General features: G+C 35.5%; 1 protein-coding gene and 1 pseudogene across 1 annotated transcript in view; one reads left to right on the top strand and one right to left on the bottom strand.

The window, feature by feature from the left end:
- The window catches only part of CFAP47 (cilia and flagella associated protein 47), a 203,262-nt gene that overhangs the window by 96,388 nt on the left and 87,566 nt on the right, over window positions 1-19,308 (top strand). The window contains exons 38-41 of the mRNA XM_041003124.1: window positions 2,703-2,853; window positions 4,593-4,681; window positions 9,896-9,973; window positions 18,626-18,696. Of these exons, the coding sequence (XP_040859058.1) occupies window positions 2,703-2,853; window positions 4,593-4,681; window positions 9,896-9,973; window positions 18,626-18,696 (389 nt within the window). The remainder of the gene's footprint in view (window positions 1-2,702; window positions 2,854-4,592; window positions 4,682-9,895; window positions 9,974-18,625; window positions 18,697-19,308) is intronic.
- Window positions 1,357-1,899, bottom strand: LOC121171034 (annotated as a pseudogene).

The raw sequence follows: 19,308 nt of genomic DNA, 5'->3' as shown, positions 1-19,308 counted from the left end.
AGCTGGCCCAGACCAAAGCCAGGTGTCAAGAACGTTATCCAGCCCCTCCCTTATGAGTGGCAGAAGCCCGGACCCTCTTCTGGGTCTCCCACGTGGGTGCAGGGTCCCAAGGCTTTGGGCCGTCCTCGGCTGCCTTCCTAGGCCACAAGCAGGGAACTGAATGGGAAGCAGGGCCACCATGATTAGCACCAGCGCCCATATGGGATCCTGGCACATGCAAGGCGAGAACTTTAGCCACGAGGCTACCTGGCCAGACCACCCAAAATATTCCCAATTTTAAAATTAATTGAAACCCGTGAGCGTCTTCTCACAATTGTCCTTTTGAAAAAATGGGATTTGTAAAGCACAGGACAATGAAATTAACTCCTGGTGTTGCTACATGTGAGCTGTAACTATTCCACACAAAATGACTTTCAAAACATTTTTATGGTAGTTCTTTATTTACTTTTTATTTCTTTGAATGGGGAGGGGGAGAAAGAGAGAGGCAGAAGGTGAAGTAGCCAGCCTGGTACCTGATCAGACAGTGAGAAACTGGCTGGTGACAGACTCTCGGGGTGCAGAGGGAGGCAGGTGAGAATTGCTTTGTAGCAGCTCTTCCTGAGTCTCTTGCTCACATGTTGTGGGAAAATAAGTCATGGTGCTTTCTGTGGAGACTTGCTCAGATGCAGTAACGCCTATGTGGCCAGTGTGGAGTCACGCTGGGTTGCATGGAATATCTTCTAAACCCATAGTCTCTATTATTGTACTATCTGTTATACTACGAAGTTAAAGATGAAGGGAAATGGACACTTTTTTTCTTTATTCCTTTTTTAAATTAAAAATTTCTCTCAAATAAGATGTATGCCACTTATCTACTATTGTTTGCTTTTCACGTTCGAATTTTATTTTCAACCATGATTTCAGCGTTTTTTTTTTTTCTCTTAGAATTTTAGTTGAGAAACTGATGTTCATTTTTTAACTATAAATGAGTCAATTGAGGGGCAAGGAAATACCATCAGCAACATTCCTCCAAAACAGAACTATAGTGTTCATTCTTGTAAATATCCAAATTCAAAGTGTACCAAAATCAAGGTTAAAAATTTCACATAGATAGAAAAAGCAACAAAAATCGCATAGGGAACAATGTATTTTGAATCTTTAGATTGGGTTTCAAAAAAAATAAATAAATAACAGCTTACTTCCTCAAAATACACATATCCTAATTGCTTTTTAAAAATTGAAATAGCGTTTAAAATAAATTTCAGAGCAATTCACAGTCAATTGCATGACATGTTTTTTTTGTCCTGCATCACATATAGAGGCCAGAAATTCAACATGCAGCACACATGCTAAGGGGATAATTACAATCAGGGTTTATCATTTTTTCCACGCAGGCTGTAACACCCACAATTCCAAGTCAGAAGGGACCCCGGACCCAAGTTATCTCCTTTGGGAACTCCACTGGACAACACAGGTGTCCTGCATAGAGCAACAGAATATCTGTCAAATTGACACATTCCCTGGGTTAAATATTCACTACTTTCATGTAGAGGTTAGGAATCCTGAGAAATTCTTAAGTGAAATTTTCTACAAATGTGGAGGTTGGAACAACTCTCAAATCATTAATCAAATTATCATACTCTCTCCCTTCTGTGGTACACCACTTCATCAGTCCAGAAACACAATCTATTAAAACTTGATTCTTGTATGCTTTTTACATCCATCAGTCAGCAGTCGGTCAGCCTCCACCATAGTGAGCACCTTTGGTTTCCAAATTGCTTCAAATGTAGATATGTAACGTTCTGGGTAGGCGAATCTTCCTCATATAAAGCTATATTCACCCAGGCACTCATTAGCAGTGGGCCAATATTTGTCAGCAGCTCCTTCTCAAACTATGGGTGGTAATCGCTTCACCTGCATAGTACTATAACAAATCAGTTCTTTTCATTCTTTTTTCTGCTGTTTAAATGATTGCCATTTTTCCCCCTCTGCCCTGTGCATCAGTGTTTTAACCAAAGATCCAGTCATACCAAACTGTGTGGGCAAATGCTTGCATTGGCAAAACTGCCCATTTCGGCTCATTTATGTTGCTAAGCAACTGTGGTTCTGTCACATGCGCACCAATTTTACAATTCCCTGCTGCTGAAAAATGAACTAGGAGCTTTCCAGATTGGTCTCACCATTAGCTTTGTCACCAAGCATAAAGTGCAGCATGCTGTGCCTTGCTGCTGCCCTAGTGAGGCGAGACCATGTGCCTGCAGCAGCAGGAGACTGCAATGCCGTGTCCAGCTGCAGTGGTGGGCAGTGCTTATTTTAAAAATTCTTAGTCTTTATCGTGGTTTTTTTTTTTCTTCCTTGTGACCAGAAGCAAACAACGTAGCAAGAATTTGCTTCTGCGGTAGCAAGAAATGTACTATGAATTTTATCCATAATACACATGAAATTTCCTATGGCTCACAGAAAACCTAATATTTGGTATATTATTTACTACAGCTTACATTTAGGAGTAAAGTTTGTATTTTATGGACTGGTCAAGATATCTTAACTAACGACAGTAACTAGATGGTAAAATTCTTGTACCTACAATTTTTTTTTTCATTTTGTTGTCACACTGAGTGTACATTGTAAAGCATAAATACTAAGCACATGATTTATTAACAAAGAGGCCCCTGTTGATTCCTTTTCTTAATGAGATGTTTCATCTTTTTTCCTTTATTAAAAAGAAATCAAACTAACATCACACTGAAGTTTACCAGTCGCTTCCTCCATCCTGCTGAGGCGTCACTACTATTAATATCAAAAACCAAGAATGCGAGAGGAGGTCCTACTATGGCTTTTGCTCTTAAAGGCCAAGTCCGCCATTTTAGAGCCCTAGTAAGTAAACTTTATCTATTTTATATGTATTTGCTTCTATTCTCAAAGTGTCAGGTAGTTTTCATTCCAGGAGATCATGTTTTGCATTGTTGTTAAATCAAGGCTTCTGATTTAACTTAAACCTGTGTCTTTGTTTTTATTTTGATTAAGAATTGATTGTTCAGGGCTAGGATAGTGTTGTGGCAGGCTAATTTCCTGCCTGCAGTGCTGGCATCCCATATGGGCAACGCTTTGAGTGCCAGATGCTCCACTTCCGATCCAACTTAATGCTAATGGCGTGGAGAAGCAGCGTAAGATAGACCAAGATCCTGGGACCTTGCACCAACATGGGAGACCCGGAAGAACCTTCTGGCTCCCAGCTTCGGATTAGCCCAGCTCTGGACTTAACGGTCATTTGGGGAGTGATCTAGCAAATGGAAGATTTCTTCCTCTTTCTCACCCTCCCTCTGTGACTCTAACTTTCTAGTAAAAATAAATCTTGAAAAATTGAATGGTTCATGCAACAAGAAAGACTGCTTTCCTCTCTGATAGGAATATTCATCAATATATCTTCAGTGTCAAATCTATTATAAAATTAATGTTAATACTAGCAGTTATTGAAAGATGATATTCTCACAGAGTTCTAAGTGTTTACATCTCAAAATATACAGAAAAAAGATTTTTTAAATCTGTAAAGTTATTGTGACATTGTCATGGATTTTTATAGCTGTTATCTTGTTTAAATATTATTTTCCACCATGGAGGTATGCTAAATGAAAGGCAAATTTATTATTACCAGATTACCATATGGATTATAAACTTAAGTATGCAGAGGATAAATAGGAAATAGAAAGAATGACTCTGAAGAAGGATGAATGGTAGAGAGTTCTATATGGAGAATGTCAAGAGGTTCACATGAACAGACTAGCATATTAGGTGATGCCCAGGAAAGATATGGAAATTTGTCTATCACATGGATATTGTGATCTTCTGATTTCCTCCTGGATAATGAGTACTTGCATTTCCCAACTCGCTAATAAACTCTCAGAAATAAAGATACTGCTTTGCAACATATGGTTAGGAACTGTCGTTGGTTTTAGCCTGCTAAAAAGCAGCATGGGCTGAAAAGGTGACACCTGAAGCACATGCAACTCTGCTTCCTTCTTAGTTGACCAGGAAATAGTTGAGTTAATAAAAGACAAAAAATAAATCAAGCTAAGAATACAATCAGCCCAAAAAATGCAGAGCTCCTAAAACCTTACCTCCATAGAATTCCCTTGGATAATTTGAAGATTTATTTTATATTTTTTGCTTTTTATTTTCATGAAAATGTCAGGGCAGCCACCACTTATTACAAACACAGGCATGCACACTCACACACACTCTTACAGATATCCATCCACACACAGCCCTAACTCTTCCTTGTATCATGTGTACAAGGTGTATTTACCAAGGAAATTTGAAAATGCGAAGTCATACTTGTTCACTATCAAAATCAAATTTGAGGAAAAACAGTTTGGGAGACACTATTTTTACAAATAATTTAATTACTAGCACAGAACTGTAGACCAATAGAGACAAAATATTTTTTACATGCTTTCTTACTTAAATTTCAGCAGTACAATGGTTGTGGAAAAAAGGGTATTTTATTATCACTGTAATATTAAATTTGACAGTTTGTGGTTTTAAGCTTCAATTTCATAATTAAGGATATTTGTTTTGTGTTACCATTATACAGTAAGATTTTCCTTTTACTTTAGAAAATTTTGAAGTGCCAAACTCCATGTTATCAGTGGAAGGAAATAACAATAAAAATCAAAAACCCTTTTCAAGTGGCAGGCTATTTCAAGTAAGTCAATATTTGGTGTAAGTTCATTAGAAATAACTGTCTACACTCTTGAAAAAAATATGTAATTTTCTGTACCTGCTCAGCATAATTAATTTAGAGGAGAAATTAACATGTTTACATTCTTACAAACTTATGATATACTCAGGTAAAATAGAACTTATAAATAATGAAACTAAATTAGCTTTCCATGGACATTTACTTGATCTTATCATATTTATACATGGTGTCTATATGCTTTCTGCTTGATAATACAGTGTTATTTCTATTTATTTAAAGAGTACAAATAACACTTTTCTCTCTGGTTATATTCCATCTGTTAATCTCCAAAACTGAAATATTGATTTAATCAAAAGTTATGTTTTTACCTAAGGCATTATGATTGAATGAATGTTGCATAAGAAATGTGCATGTATCAGTCTGAACATTTGATAACTACAACACAAATGTGAAATAAAAAGATAATATGATTCCTAATGATTATGTAGTACAATGGAAAAATAACAGAAATTTACACTGCACTATTTAAATTGGAAACGGTTTGCTCCAGCTTTACAAATCAGATCCTCACAACCATATCTTCATTTATTAAAAATACACATATACGTTTTATTTTAATGTTGTATAATTTCCCTTCATCACCATTTCCTAGGGTTTTGGTATTTTTTAATGGATAATCTAAGTGATTCTTGATAAGACAACTATTATTTTATTTAGAAACGTATTGATGATTTTGTGGCTTCTGTCTGCTAATGAGGACTTTTTTTTACTGTATATATCATATGTAAGAAACTAAAAAGTCATAACATGTGTTATAAATCTAGTATTAAAGTATTCCCTAAAATTAAACAAATTATTGCAGTTCTTCAAAGAGAAGCATGATGTATTAGTTTTATATTGCTATGTCAGGAATTGGAAGAATACCATAGATACATATTTCTCAAAAAATAGTGATGTTTTCATAAACCTGTTTACATTATCTCAGGTTGAGTTAAAGCTGTTGCTTTTATGGAGGATCGTGTGATTTGTTGGGTAAGATTATTAACTAGGGAATTTTGTTTGTCTCTTCTTTCATTCTTTGTATGCACATGGTTTTCAAACTTGAACAATGGGCAACTAAACTACAAAATGTGAAGCTACTATTAGAACTTGTAAATCAATATTTTATAATGGGCACTATATTATCATTATATTATTATTACTTATTTTAATAGGTATTATTTTATTATTCTAGAAATTTGAAGTACCATAATAAAATGGGGTTAGGTCAGGGGCCTCACATAGTTGTTAAGTTGTTGCCTGAGATGCCTGTACCCCTTAATGGAGTGCCTGGGTTTGAGTCCCAGCACCACTTCTGCTTCCAGCTTCACATAATGGACACAATGGGAAGTAGCAGGTACTCAAGTACTTGGATCCCTGTCTCTCATGTAGGAAACCCAAACTTTTCCTGGCTTCTGACTTTGGTTTGGCCTCGTCCTGGTTCTTGTGAGCATTTTGGGTTTAAGATTGCAATCAGTATATCTACAAGTTACGAAGTTTATGTTGTTAAACTTACAAAAATGTTCAGAACTAGTTATTAACAATCTTGTGTTACTAAATGTTGGCCTGTGGCACTCAGCATCCCATATAGTCAATGGTTTGTGTCCTGGCTGCTCCACTTCTGATCTAGTTCCCCTGCTTTTGGCCTGAGAAATATCTGCTGACTCTGACTTCATCTTCCTGATGTTTCAGACCCTGGGAGGCAGCAGTGATGGCTTAAGTAAGAGTCCCTGCCACCTATATGAGAGACCACAGGCCCGAGTGTTATAGGCATTTGGTGAAGTTTCTCTACATGGCCCTTTCTCTTTTTATCAAATATATACATAAATATTTTTCAGTTATCATAATTAGCTGCACATATATTCTAAGTTAACTTCAGTGAGATTCACAAAGTGTTGTCCTTACATAATTATTACAAAGCTTTTCTGTCTTTTTTTGTGGTATTGTGTCATACATGTTCGTAATGGTAGAACCCGACAGTAATTGCTATTGTTGATATTTTATATTGTTTATATGATTTTGATAAAACTGAGAAAGTCAAGGCAAGTATATGAGTTTATTAGTGTTATCACAGCAAAATATTATGAACTAAATGTCATAAAACAGAAAATGTTCTACAGTTTTGGGACCTTGGAAGTCCCAATTCAAAGTATTGACATGTTTGGTTTCTTCTTGAGGCTTATTTTCTTGACTTGTAAATAACTGTTCTTTCTGTGTCTTCAACTGGAAATGTATATATGGTAATATATAGTAATATTGGAACTCTGGGTTCTAATTTCATACGCCCAGAGCTTGAGGTTATTTATTATTCTTACTGCTTGCTGACTGGTTGTGTTATTTCAGTGATATCTATGTTCTCCTGTTCAAGCCACAGCACATTCACGATGAAACTTCCTATGTTGCTTGTCAGAAGCCACAACACTTAATATACCCAAAGTCACCCTGGGATGACTGGCTTTGACAGGGCTCCCTTTGACTTAATCTTTTTCTGACTGTATTCAGCTACCAAATTCCATGAATCCCAATGCCCTGAGGGGCATAAATTGATGCTCAGACTAATCTGATTAAATTCACACTCTTTTGGAATACCATCATCTCTAAGTCCTTGTTGGGATTTGTTCTGACTCCAAGAGGACTCCTCCCTAATAGTCTCTTGTCCTTATTTTCTACAGAAAGCTGTCAGGTCTATGTTTCACTTGCCTCTTCATTCAGTCTCTCGATCCCCCAGCTGTCTTTCAGTAGGACCTGTACTATTTTTGAGAGTACACTGTGGCTTGAACTCCTTCAGGAGTTGTTGAAAATGAAATCAGTTCCTTCAGAAATAGACTTGGAGTTTTCTCTTTTTATGGCCTGATTCACTCTCAGGGTAAAATGACTGTTGTGTCGATTTGGTGCTAGCACTAGGGACAATGTTGCACTTTTTTGTTTGTTTGTTTCTGAGTAAAAACCCCATTTTAGTTTCAGAGTACCAAGTGGGGATATACAGGATTTCTTGTCTGGCTTCTCCCAATTTAGAATCACAACCCTAAAAAGTAGGGCAAGGGAAATTGGGGTTCCAGTGCTATCAGCAGGGACTCATACTACAGCATGTCTCAGATGTGGGTGCTGCATAGAGAAAGGGAACCCTTTGGCCTTTTTCAGCTTGATTTTCTCAGACTCTTTTCTCAGCTATGTAGATTGGGGGAATGATGAGAAATCATTGAACTATTCTTGCCAAAAGCTTAACTGACCAATTGGGAGCCCCGGAGAAGGGTAACCTGTATCATTAAACAGAACAGTCTAGCAGTCTTGTTTTTTAACACATGATCCTGGATTCAACAATACTGGAGAACTGTCTGAAAAATGGAATCTTAGACCAACTCCAATCTAATTAAATTGGAATTTCAATTTAGGACCATCTCCAAAGGATGTGTTTGTATATTAATATTAGTACAATGTCCCAAGTTAGCAAACTGTGGACAAACTGTATCCAAGCATATGGAGAACTTGATTTAAATGGAGTCTTCTGGAGCCCCGTTCAAGACTTACTGAGTCAAAATTTAGGCAAGTGGCACCTCAGAAATGCATATTTTGACCATTTGCCTAGATCGTTGATATGTACCTTGAAATGTGAGAATCACTTACAGAAAGAGCAGTTATCAAATAATTTTTTCATTTTGTTAGATAGTATTTCACTTTTACAATTAATATTTCTGTATGTGTTATGGAAAATGCATTCATTATAGTTCAGAAGTCACTTTTTAGGCAGTGTATAGGGTATTATTTTATATCAAAACTGTATATATGCAGCAAATGAAAAACCTGATATTTATTATATTGTCTTAGTCTTTTAATGTTTTTGTCAAATTGTATTATTCTTATGACTGTTTATAATCAGAACAAGTTATTAGTAAAATAAATTTCCCACTGATGTACCTTGGGTTCATAAAAAAATGAAGAGCTATTAGAAAGGTTTTCTGTTTCTTAATTTTATATGATTTTTAAATCACAATAACTTATTTAATTTTAAACTATTGTCTGTAGACAACATATTTTATACATTTGTCTAATTGTAACTTTATAATGATGTGAATGTATCTAGAAGATTGCCATATTTGTCGCAAAGTACTTGATTTGCATGTTAGTACAGTTAATTTTGTTCATTAAAATTTTTAGCACTTAAATATCCCCAAAAAATTCTTACGTGAAAAAGCAGATTATCAATCTGAAACAAAGATATCAAATCTAATATATTGATCATAAATATCGAGCTAAAACACAGGAGTCAAATTTTATGCCAGCATTCAAATATTAGGAGAAAAGAAAGTATTGTATTCTGTTCTGTATATGTTGTCCTGCTTGTGTATGTGTATTTTATCAAGAATGAAATAACGTAGTAGGTGTAAAACACTGGTCTGTTTTCTATTGTAAAATTAGTATGGTGGGACTCAATAACTCTTATAAAACAAATAATTCATTTCAATAAACCGAGTTTGGTTAATCTGTTAACAACATTATGGAACATTATACTGTTCTCTGAAGGTAGAATTATGCATTGTTGACAGCACTTTTCTTGATATCATTCACCTACTCCTAGAGTACCATTTTTATACCAGCATCCTCCTACAATGTAGGCAGGCTAAGGCAGAGCAAATAACATACTCACTTTCACATTTTCCCATACATCATCACATACCTCTAAGTTTTTTGAATGAACATTATCACATTGTGAGGACTGAATTACTGTGTGATCCCAGAAAACAGTTATGAATGCACAGATTAGCTACTTGCATCTCATGAACACTCCTAAAAGGAATACCTTCTTTGGGAATAAGGTGAGAAATTATGAAATGTTTATGACTCTGGGTATGCCTTAAGATCCATGAGTGATTTCCTCTATGTTTGTAGAACAGAATTTGGGCAGTTACTTATTTTGAAATTTTCTTGCAATAAAGATTCAATGTTGCCTTCATATATAAAAGAATATTAGATATCACACATGTTCATCCCAGATCTTTCCCTTCTTTCTATCATGCATATTTGTTAAGTTGTAGAATAAGAACACATGGATATTTTAGCTATTTATTTCTATTCAAATTATGTTTTACAAATGATGGAGAAGAAGCAAAAGAATGTTTTGGGCCTATCTTAATTTTGTTGAGGTAGAATTAAAAGTAATTATTTCCTCATTTGTTTCAGTGTCATTTTGGTTGAATCCCCAACGTTTTTGTGTAAGCCATCACAATTATCAGAATCTGGACAGTTTGTCAGCTACGGGTAAATATTTTATGCTCCGTAAGTTTCAGAGGGATAGTTCTAAGAAATAATTTGCAGTCAAATGTTTATCTTTTACTAGATTCATGTAAGTAAAAACTGAGAAACTACATACTTGATTAAATATAAGAGATCTTCATTAGCAATGGTAATCATATTCCATAAAATTGACACAAATACCGAGTTAGTGAGCAATAAACTATTGCTCCTTGGATAAATCTGCCTGATGATATAGATTATAATTGTAAATCCTAAGACAACTGATTCTGGAAGATTGATTTTTTTTTTAATTTCACAAAAAGAAAATAAGGTTCAAAAGTGTGTGATGACCAACAGGTGCTAGAGCAGGGCTTCAAACCCAGAATTTGATCTCAGCTGGGAACTGGAACAATCAGTGGCTAGAACTGTTGCCTCTCTTCACATGTCCTTGAACATTGTAGAAGTGACACAAGTATTAATGTAAGGGCTAAAAATATATTTTAGCAACTAGGAAAAGTTGCAAATATGAAATGAAGTGGAATAATAATTCCATTTTACTTATTTAATCTATTTTATGAGCTCTGTGGTTTGTAAAGGAATCCTGATTTCTTACGATAGAAACAATTTTTAAAATTTGGATTGTTCTCTATTTTTTATCTACATTAAATGATAGAGTAGTTATTTAAAATGAAATATTTAAAAAAATCTATTCCCAAGATTAAAGAAATTTAGGCAGAAAGAAAATTGTATAGGTCTTTATTATAATTAGATTCAAAATTCTAGAATTATTGAATACAAGGATTCCAAAGCTACAATTACAGATATCATCTTAATGATATGCTTCCCCAATCAAAACAAAAAGGAATGAACAAGTATAAAAGAATTTCACGTTTAATTTTAATCGAAAATGAAACCTTGCAAGTACTAATCCAAAATAATTACTAATTCAGCATGAAGTACAGCTGAAGAAATGTGTCTCCAGTAGTCCCATTGTAGTTGATTCTTTTTCACGTAGTCTCTCCTATTTTATTTAAAAATATTATACTTCCCTAGTTCTTTCATCAAAATTTCCTGGGACAAAACAAAACAAAAGCAACTGAAAAAAAAAATAAACAAAAACCAGTAAAGGTGCCAAGGCATTAACTGTAACTGTTCAGTCAAGGATAACATGATCCAGCATTGAGCAGCCAGGCTCCTGCAGATCAGCTCGCTCTCAAAGACCGTCTCTCAGTTCAAAGGCAAAACCCACAACATTTCTGAAGAAAAAGTGGTGGTCAGTTTAAATTATTTCTTGGTTTATCATTTGAGATTAGCATGGACCGATGGCTGAATCCCAAATCCATACAAATTTTGAGATTTAACAATCCCCAAAGGACAAACATCATATATTCTCTCTGATATAAGGCAACATTCATGGAAAATACAAAACAAATATACATATGAGCAAACAAGTATATACATATATTATGATAGACGAACCAAATAATGCAGACTAGCATACTGAGAAGTGAAAATATGTAGCAGTAGGCATCTCAAATCTGGAATAAAAGGAGGACTCCCAGTGAAACAGTGAATATATCTTGACAATATGATAGACCTGTGTCTGTACCTACAATTCTGTCATTTGCTTAAATAGCAGAATGTTAAACTTGTAGCTGTTACTACAAGTACTACTATTATTACTACTGTAATAATATAGAGGAAAATGATAGGGGGATGAACAGAGACAAAGGGGAGGGCACGGGAGGAATCCCTATACCCACAAAACTGTCACGCGAAACAAAACAATTTTTTCATTTAATGGGTAAACAATGCAGTCACTGTGGCTGCTTTAATGGGATCCTCACTACTTGATATAGCACCTCCAAATAATAGCAGGCAAATTTTTACTTATTTTCTCAATAATCAGCAAGAATATTCAGAATTCTGATCATCAAACTCTTTCCTGGGCAGCAGAATGGAAGAAACACAGGAATAAGAGTGTGTGTGCCCTCTCCCTATTAAGCAAGCTCTCAAAAATACCACACAGCGCTTTTGCATGTAGCCCACTGGCTAAATATTGATTGAATAACTAAACTTAGATGGAAGGAACACTGAGAAACCTCACTCCTGCTGGCCAGCATTTTGATGCAGCTGGGTTAATTAAGCCTTTGTCTGTAATAGAGGCATCCCACATTAGGGCTGGTTCAAATCCCAGGTACTCCACTTCCTGTTCATTTCCCAGCTAATGTATTTGGGAAAGCAGAAGTTCATGGCCCGAATCCTTGGGCTGCTACCACCTAGGTAGGAGACCCTCGTGCAGCCACTGACTCCTGACTTTGGTCTGCCGAGCTCTGGCTGTTGCAACCATATGGGGAGTGAACCAACAAATGGAAATCTCTGTTTCTCTTTCTCACTCTTGCTCTTACTCTTGCTGTCTCCTCCCCTCTAAGTCTGACTTTCAAATAAATAAATAAATCTGTAACAAAACAAAGTTCCAGGTATACAGAAAAACTTTAAAAATATGCATTTTAAATCACAAAACCAGAATGAATTTGGCATTATGTTTTTGTGATTCTTTAATATCATCTGTCAGATAGTAAGTATTGCAGTACTAAAACTCTAGTCTGATCACAAGATTTAATCATCAGATAATACATGAGAACAAGAAAAAACTGACAGAAATTTCTGTATATTAACTAGATTTTTTAATTTAAAAATTTATTTTTATTGGAAAGGCAGATTCAAAGAGAGAGAAGGAGAGAGACAGGTCCTCCATCCTCTGGTTCAACGTTCCCCAAATTACCATACCAGCTGGTGCTGACCCCATCTAAAGTCAGGTGCCAGGAGCTTCCTCTGGGTCTCCCATGTGGCCGTAGAAGCACCAAGACTTGGGCCATTCTCTGCTCTTTTCCCAGGGAGGATAGGATAAGGGAGCTGGATTGGAAGTGGAGCAGCCAGAATCAGAACTGGGCTCCATATGGGATGCCAGTACAAGAAGATTTACCTGTTGAGCTACTGCACCAATCTCACTAACTGGAGTTTTTTATAGGTTTTTAAGAATGTTCCATTTTTCTTCTTTTTATCCATACATTTACATTCAGCTGATAACATGTGAGGAAAAGTACTGTATGTTATTTCTAAGTGATAGCTTTAAGAACAGGTGAGGAGATTTCCACGGTCCTTTCTCTTGCCATAATTTTATAGAAACATAAGGAATGAAGGCTCTTTCACCAAGGATCTGAATGTACTTTCTACCTAAGGTTGGACATGTAGTATGGGCAAGAAATAAGACTTTTGAGGCTGGCTTTGTGGCACCTCATATTACTTTGCTGTCTGTGAAGCATTTGGTATTAGAGTGGTGGTTTGAATTCCAGCCTCCCCATTTCTGATTCAGCTTCCTTCAGATACATCTACGAAGTCAACAGAAGATGGCCCAAGTACTAGGATCCCTGCTACCCCCTCTGCGAGATGGGGACAGAATTCCTGGCTGCTGGCTTCAGCTTGGCTCAGCTCTAGTTATTTCAACCATTTGGGGTATAAACCAGCAGATAATCTCTCTCTCTCTCTCTCTTTTTCAACAACAACAACAAAAAAAAAAAAAGAAAGAAAAAAAAGCCAAACATCTATTGCAATAGGAAAGAAACGCATATGCTAATCTACTAAGACATGGGCTATGACTATATAATGAGATAGCCTAAACTGATACGCCTTCTCAGATTCACTTTAGTTAATGTCTCCTCAAATAATCATTTACTTCTTAAATGAGGAGTAAAATGCTGGAATTGTCTTTCACTTGACATAAAAAAATGGAATCTCATACTTGAAAAATCAAAAATGTCCTATATATGAACTGCTATTTAATCTAGAGATACGCATAAAAAGACACTTTCATAACTGCAAGGATTATGAAACTTTATATTCCTTACACATTTTACTTCATGGAAACATGACCCTTGAGCATAACAAGAGCATTAAAGAAATTCATATTGTAATCAAATCCAGCGGGATTATCAGACAAGGATCAGCACAGGAAATTGATTTTAGCCACACTTCAAAATTGATCTGCAGAGCAACTGTGCTCAGAAACGAGTACTTTGTCAATTGTTTCTTTTGGTGATATGACTTTATGGTTTTCTTCAAGTGATATTGAGTTATTCAAGCATTAGAGAATTTCTAAGTAGCACTTCAAGCACTTTTCTCTGTTCTGGAGAAATATGGGATAAATTAGACATGTGGCCATTAAGAAGGCAGCCTTCAAGTAGAGGAGGAAATGGATATCTGTATCAGTGGAAATCGTTTTTAGGGCAGAGCATTGACTGTTAAATTGCATATGTATAATGCTCTGTGGTGTAATTGCTTAGGAATGTCATTATTTAGATATTACAGAAAAAATTTCATGAGGAGAAGATGTGTAAGGAGAATTCTTTTTTTAAAGAATGATTGCATAAGAAAGTCAGATCTACAGATAGAAGGAGAGACAGAGACAAAGATGCCCTATCTGCTGGTTCACTCCCCAAGCTGCCACAACACTGAACCGAAGCCAGGAGATTCCCTCAGGTCTGCCATGGGAGGCACAAGGTCCCAATACTTTGGGCCACCCTCAACTGTTTTCCCAGGCCACAAGCAAGGAGCTGGAAAGGAAGTGGAGCAGCCAGGACATGAACCGATGGCCATGAGAGACTGGCACATGTAAGGCACGGACTCTAGTTACTAGGCTATCACACCAGGCCCATATAAAAAGAATTCTAAGGTGCTTATAAAGTTTTCCATGCGTGCATTATACTGCTTTGTTTTCCCTTGTTGTCTGCAACTTTGGATCCTAAATGAGTAAGATGTTGAAATCCAGAGCCTAAAGAATTGGGATCTGAAATGAATAAGATGTTGAAATTCAGAGCCTGAAGAATTTTCCCATAAGAAAAAGAAGCGTTGGAAAATGGAATTGCAGAGGCAATAGGCAGACAGACAAGGGGAAACACAAGGCATAGGTGTAAACACAGGAGCTGAGGGGTGAGCAAGAGGTACATGGGCTTGAACGAGGAGGGAGAAGGGAGGTATGATTGTCTACTTAGAATTGAACCTACAAAGTACGTGATATCTATTTGCTTTATATTAATGAAAATTAAAAACAGAGAAGTCCATAAAAGAAAAACAAATGTTTAACAATTTATACATCTGCCTTATAATTATTTATTGCCTTCCTTTGAGAATTCACAAATAATGAATTCCCAACAGCCACCTAGATGAATGAAGGCCTCACAGTATGTGTTTTTTCTTTTTTTCTGGGTCTTGACTCTTGTTAAACCTTAAAAAAAAATTGGTTCCTATAGAAGCAGGATTTAAACATGTTGATTTCCATTAAACTGAATAATTAGGAATAGTTATTTGAGTGTATTATTTCATTAGGACTGCTGTAACAAAAATATAGAGTGGATAACTTAAATCACCAGTATATATTTCTCATGATTGTGGAAGATAGAAAGTTCCAAGTCCAAGGAATGAACTTGTCTGGTTAAAGCCCACGTCTTTATTCATGGATTTTTTACTGTATTTTTACATGACAGAATGGGACGAGAAAACTTTGTGGTTTCCTTTTCAGGGACACTACTTCAATTCATGAGGACCCACCCTCTGGATCTAATCTAATCACCTCAAAGCTCCTTCCACCTCCTAACCCCATCACATTGAGGGTTAAATTTCAACATTGGAATTTAGGGGAGGGAGCATAAAATTTTGTTCTATAGCAGCAGCAAATCTCTAAGGAAAACAGACTGAATTGAAGACCATCAAATTAGTAATCCTCACAATCTTTAAATTACAAGTTTTCAACTTTAAAATGTTTGTCAGACCATTTTAAAATTTCATGAGGCCTATTATACTTCATATAGTGATATTTTCTAAATGCATTAAATAAGATGCAAGTATTAAACAGTGCATAGTTTGCTCATATTTTTATAATACAATATCATGGACTGCGTGACTTAAACAATAGAAGTGTATTTCTCACTGTTTTGAAGGCCAGGAAGTCTGAGATCAAATGCCACAATGCAGGTTTCATTCTGGGACTTCTTCCTAGTTTTGATAGGACCCCTATCTGCTTGTGTGCTCACATGACCATTTCTTCATATGAACACAAGGGGAAAGAGAGGAAGAGCTCTGGCTAGTTTTTCTTCTGATGACAACGCTAATCCCATAGAATCAGGATCCCACTATTACAACCTCACTCATTTTTTTTTTAAGATTTATTTTATTTTTGTTGGAAAGGCAGATATACATCGCGCCGGGCCCAACCTTACTCATTCATAATTACACATTGAGATCCTCTATCTCAAAATACAGTTGCATTGGAGGTTATTGCTTAAAAATATGAATTTCAGTGGGTCATAATTTAGTTAATTAAGCACAGGAAATTAATATTCTAATAAATTATAAAAATGTGTTTAGTGTAATAAAACATTTACAAGAACACATTGGATATGATCTTGTGGTAGGAGTAATATCTGTATGCTTTAGAGGTAGTGATCAATGGAAATAATGTCTAAAAATATGTTCCAGGGCTGAATTGTGCTATAGAGATGTCTATTTAGGGAATTAAGTTCTTGCTCCTAGCTGTGGCCTGGCATAAGCCCTACTGCTGCTGACCATGGGGGAGTGAACCAGCAGATGAGAAATCATGCTCTACATTTCTCTTATTTTGTCTCCCCGTCTTTCAAATAAAAATTAAGTTTGAAGAACTAGCAAGCTTTATTCTCAACAGGATCATTGGGCCCTTCTTTAGGCAACTCATGAACACAAGAGACAATGTATCTAAAACTTGATCTTTTGATGTATTTCCCCACCATGCATAGAAATGAAGCTTGAACCTGATATTTTGTTCTTTGGCTCAGACGTAACTTTGCCTTGGAATAACTTCATGAAAGCTTATGATGAAGACCTTTCCACCTGTTTGAATAATATGTCAGTCACTCCAAAGAGTATTTATTCCAATTCAATGACATTTCATTCATTTTACCTTAAAAGGAGTCTCACAGCACTACTTTAGAGTTAAAGGAATGTCATCTCTTTGTACCTCAAAAGCAGATTTAACTTCCTGACACTGACCCACTACTAGATTGCCAGGAAATACATTATTGCCTATTCCAAAGTATTTTATATTATTGTAACATATTTGATGCAGTTTCTTCCATAAAATGAAGTGCTTCAACATGCTTATTGTAGCTTCAATATTAATCTATGCACTTGTAGAAAAACTGTGTAAGAAGTAACTAAACAGTAAGAAAATTAACTTCCCTGCTTAACTGACTTTGGAATATCCATGAATCAGATTTTGTAAATAAGTTGAGTTTAGCATTCAGTTTTTAGAAACATTCATCAGATTTTTTCGAAGTAAAATTATTAGGTCAAATTACTTTCTGATATCTCTAGTAATTATATTAGTCATTAGTTTTATCAAAGAGGTAATACTAATTTATAGGTTCTATTTGTATTTGCTATGAGAAAATAGGTAATTTTTTTTTTCTGGATTAAAGTAGTCCTGAGTCGGATGAAGCAAATGTTTGGTTTCTTCAAAAAGACACTTTTACACTTGTTCCACAAAATAACAAAAAGAAAAATGGTGTGTGATCTACAAATTGATCTGCTTTACTGTGCACTATGACAGACATGATTAAATGACTTGTTATTTGAAGAATTGAACCAAATGAGCTTTAAAGATTATCTGTGGATATTTACTAAGTATTTTATCCATACTTCATTATCTAGTTGAAGAAATATAGAGAAATAATAAATATATAATGATAAATCTAATATAAATAATAATATTCTTTGTAATCCTTTCTACTCTGTTTATTATATCCTCTATAAATGCTAAAATATCCATCTTTGATGTTTATAGCAGCCTTAAAGTGTCTATCAAATGCTCAAGTTATATAAAATATTACATGTTCAATACTTTCAAAAAGGTTGTCTGAGCTGCTACTAAGAATGCCTGTGAGCAGAATTAAAGCATAGGATAATTGCAAAAACATAAATTCGAGAGACAAATAACCTCATTAATGAGGTGAAATTAAGAAACAGTGTTGTTTATAAAAATCAAGCAGAGAAAAATTGGGAGTGTTTAAAATAACTTGGAGATAGTTCATATTTTTACAGCATCAAATTGAGGCAAAGCAGATGCCCAAGTGAGTAGGCATGGAGATTCTGTATTCTCGGGGGGGGGGGGGAGCAGGCAATCAATATTTATAAGCTTACATATTAATTGGCAGTTTCTTGTGCAAAGTAATCATGAATACTAAAAGAGGAACAGGAAAACCTGGAGCCTTTCAAGGAAAGCAGTTGCTTCAATCTAAGCTCAGTTAATTCATTTTCAGAACTCTGACTGCCACATACTCTTTGTGTTTCTGCATTATGGTCATTGTCATCAAATGTGTAATTCTTCATAGCATTTGAAAGGGAAAAGAAATCATCTTTTACCAATTATTTTCAAAACATTGTAGAAATATGACGGTTATTTTTAGTGTTTTCTTAAATTTTTGAATCTCTAAAATGATATGACATTAAAAGATATTCAAAATATACCTATGATATTTGCAAATCATATTGCAGGTAGCCATACTTTTTTAGGACTCTAATTGAGACAGAATTGTTTTTGAGTTCTTCCATCATTTTTGATGCTATTTTCCTACTTTCTCGTGATAGTTCTGGAGTAAATGACAGTGAGTGTGAAACAGCTAAGGGCTGTCCCAGTGCCCCGAATTGCTTAAAGACATGTAAGTACCACAAATGAAAGTTTGTTGTTTGTTCTGATATCTAATGTGTATATGCAAAGCATGAAAGGAAATGAGACATTCAATAAGTGATAATCACATCATACTGAATGGCAAGCCTGAGGATTGCTGGCAGAACAGAGGCTCAGGTGTCATGTTTTCTAACTTGTCTCCTTTGACCCCTGAGACTCAGCACACTAACAATGTCTTTTAGTATATGGCCTTTATGCCTCTTTTGACTGATTCTGATTCTGAGCTGTTTAAACTTATTTAGGTGACAAGTGTCACAAGCTTAGCACTGTAAGTGAAAATATAGATTTTCTTTTTAATGCAGTATTCTATGAAAGATTAATAGAATGGATAGGAAAATGAGTATGGAAAGGCTCTGGTTCTCCATGGCAACAGAACAAATCATCCTAAAGTAGTGGCATAAAACAACAAAAATCGATGATGATGCTTATTTCACACGCTTCTGGGGTGATTTCACACAGCATAGGATCTCTACAGCAGTTGCAGTCTGATAGGATACAGGAGCTCACATCATCTCAATGGCTTCTGCACTCACATGTCTGATGATTAATACTGTCTTCTAGAGGGGGCCTTCACTGAGGTTGT

This window comes from Ochotona curzoniae, unplaced genomic scaffold (genome assembly GCF_017591425.1).
Source record: "Ochotona curzoniae isolate NIBS_2020 unplaced genomic scaffold, NIBS_Ocur_1.0 contig_1274, whole genome shotgun sequence".
Classification (NCBI taxonomy): domain Eukaryota; kingdom Metazoa; phylum Chordata; class Mammalia; order Lagomorpha; family Ochotonidae; genus Ochotona; species Ochotona curzoniae.
Note: the sequence above shows the minus strand (reverse complement) of the source record. Positions and strands in the feature narration are given on the sequence as shown.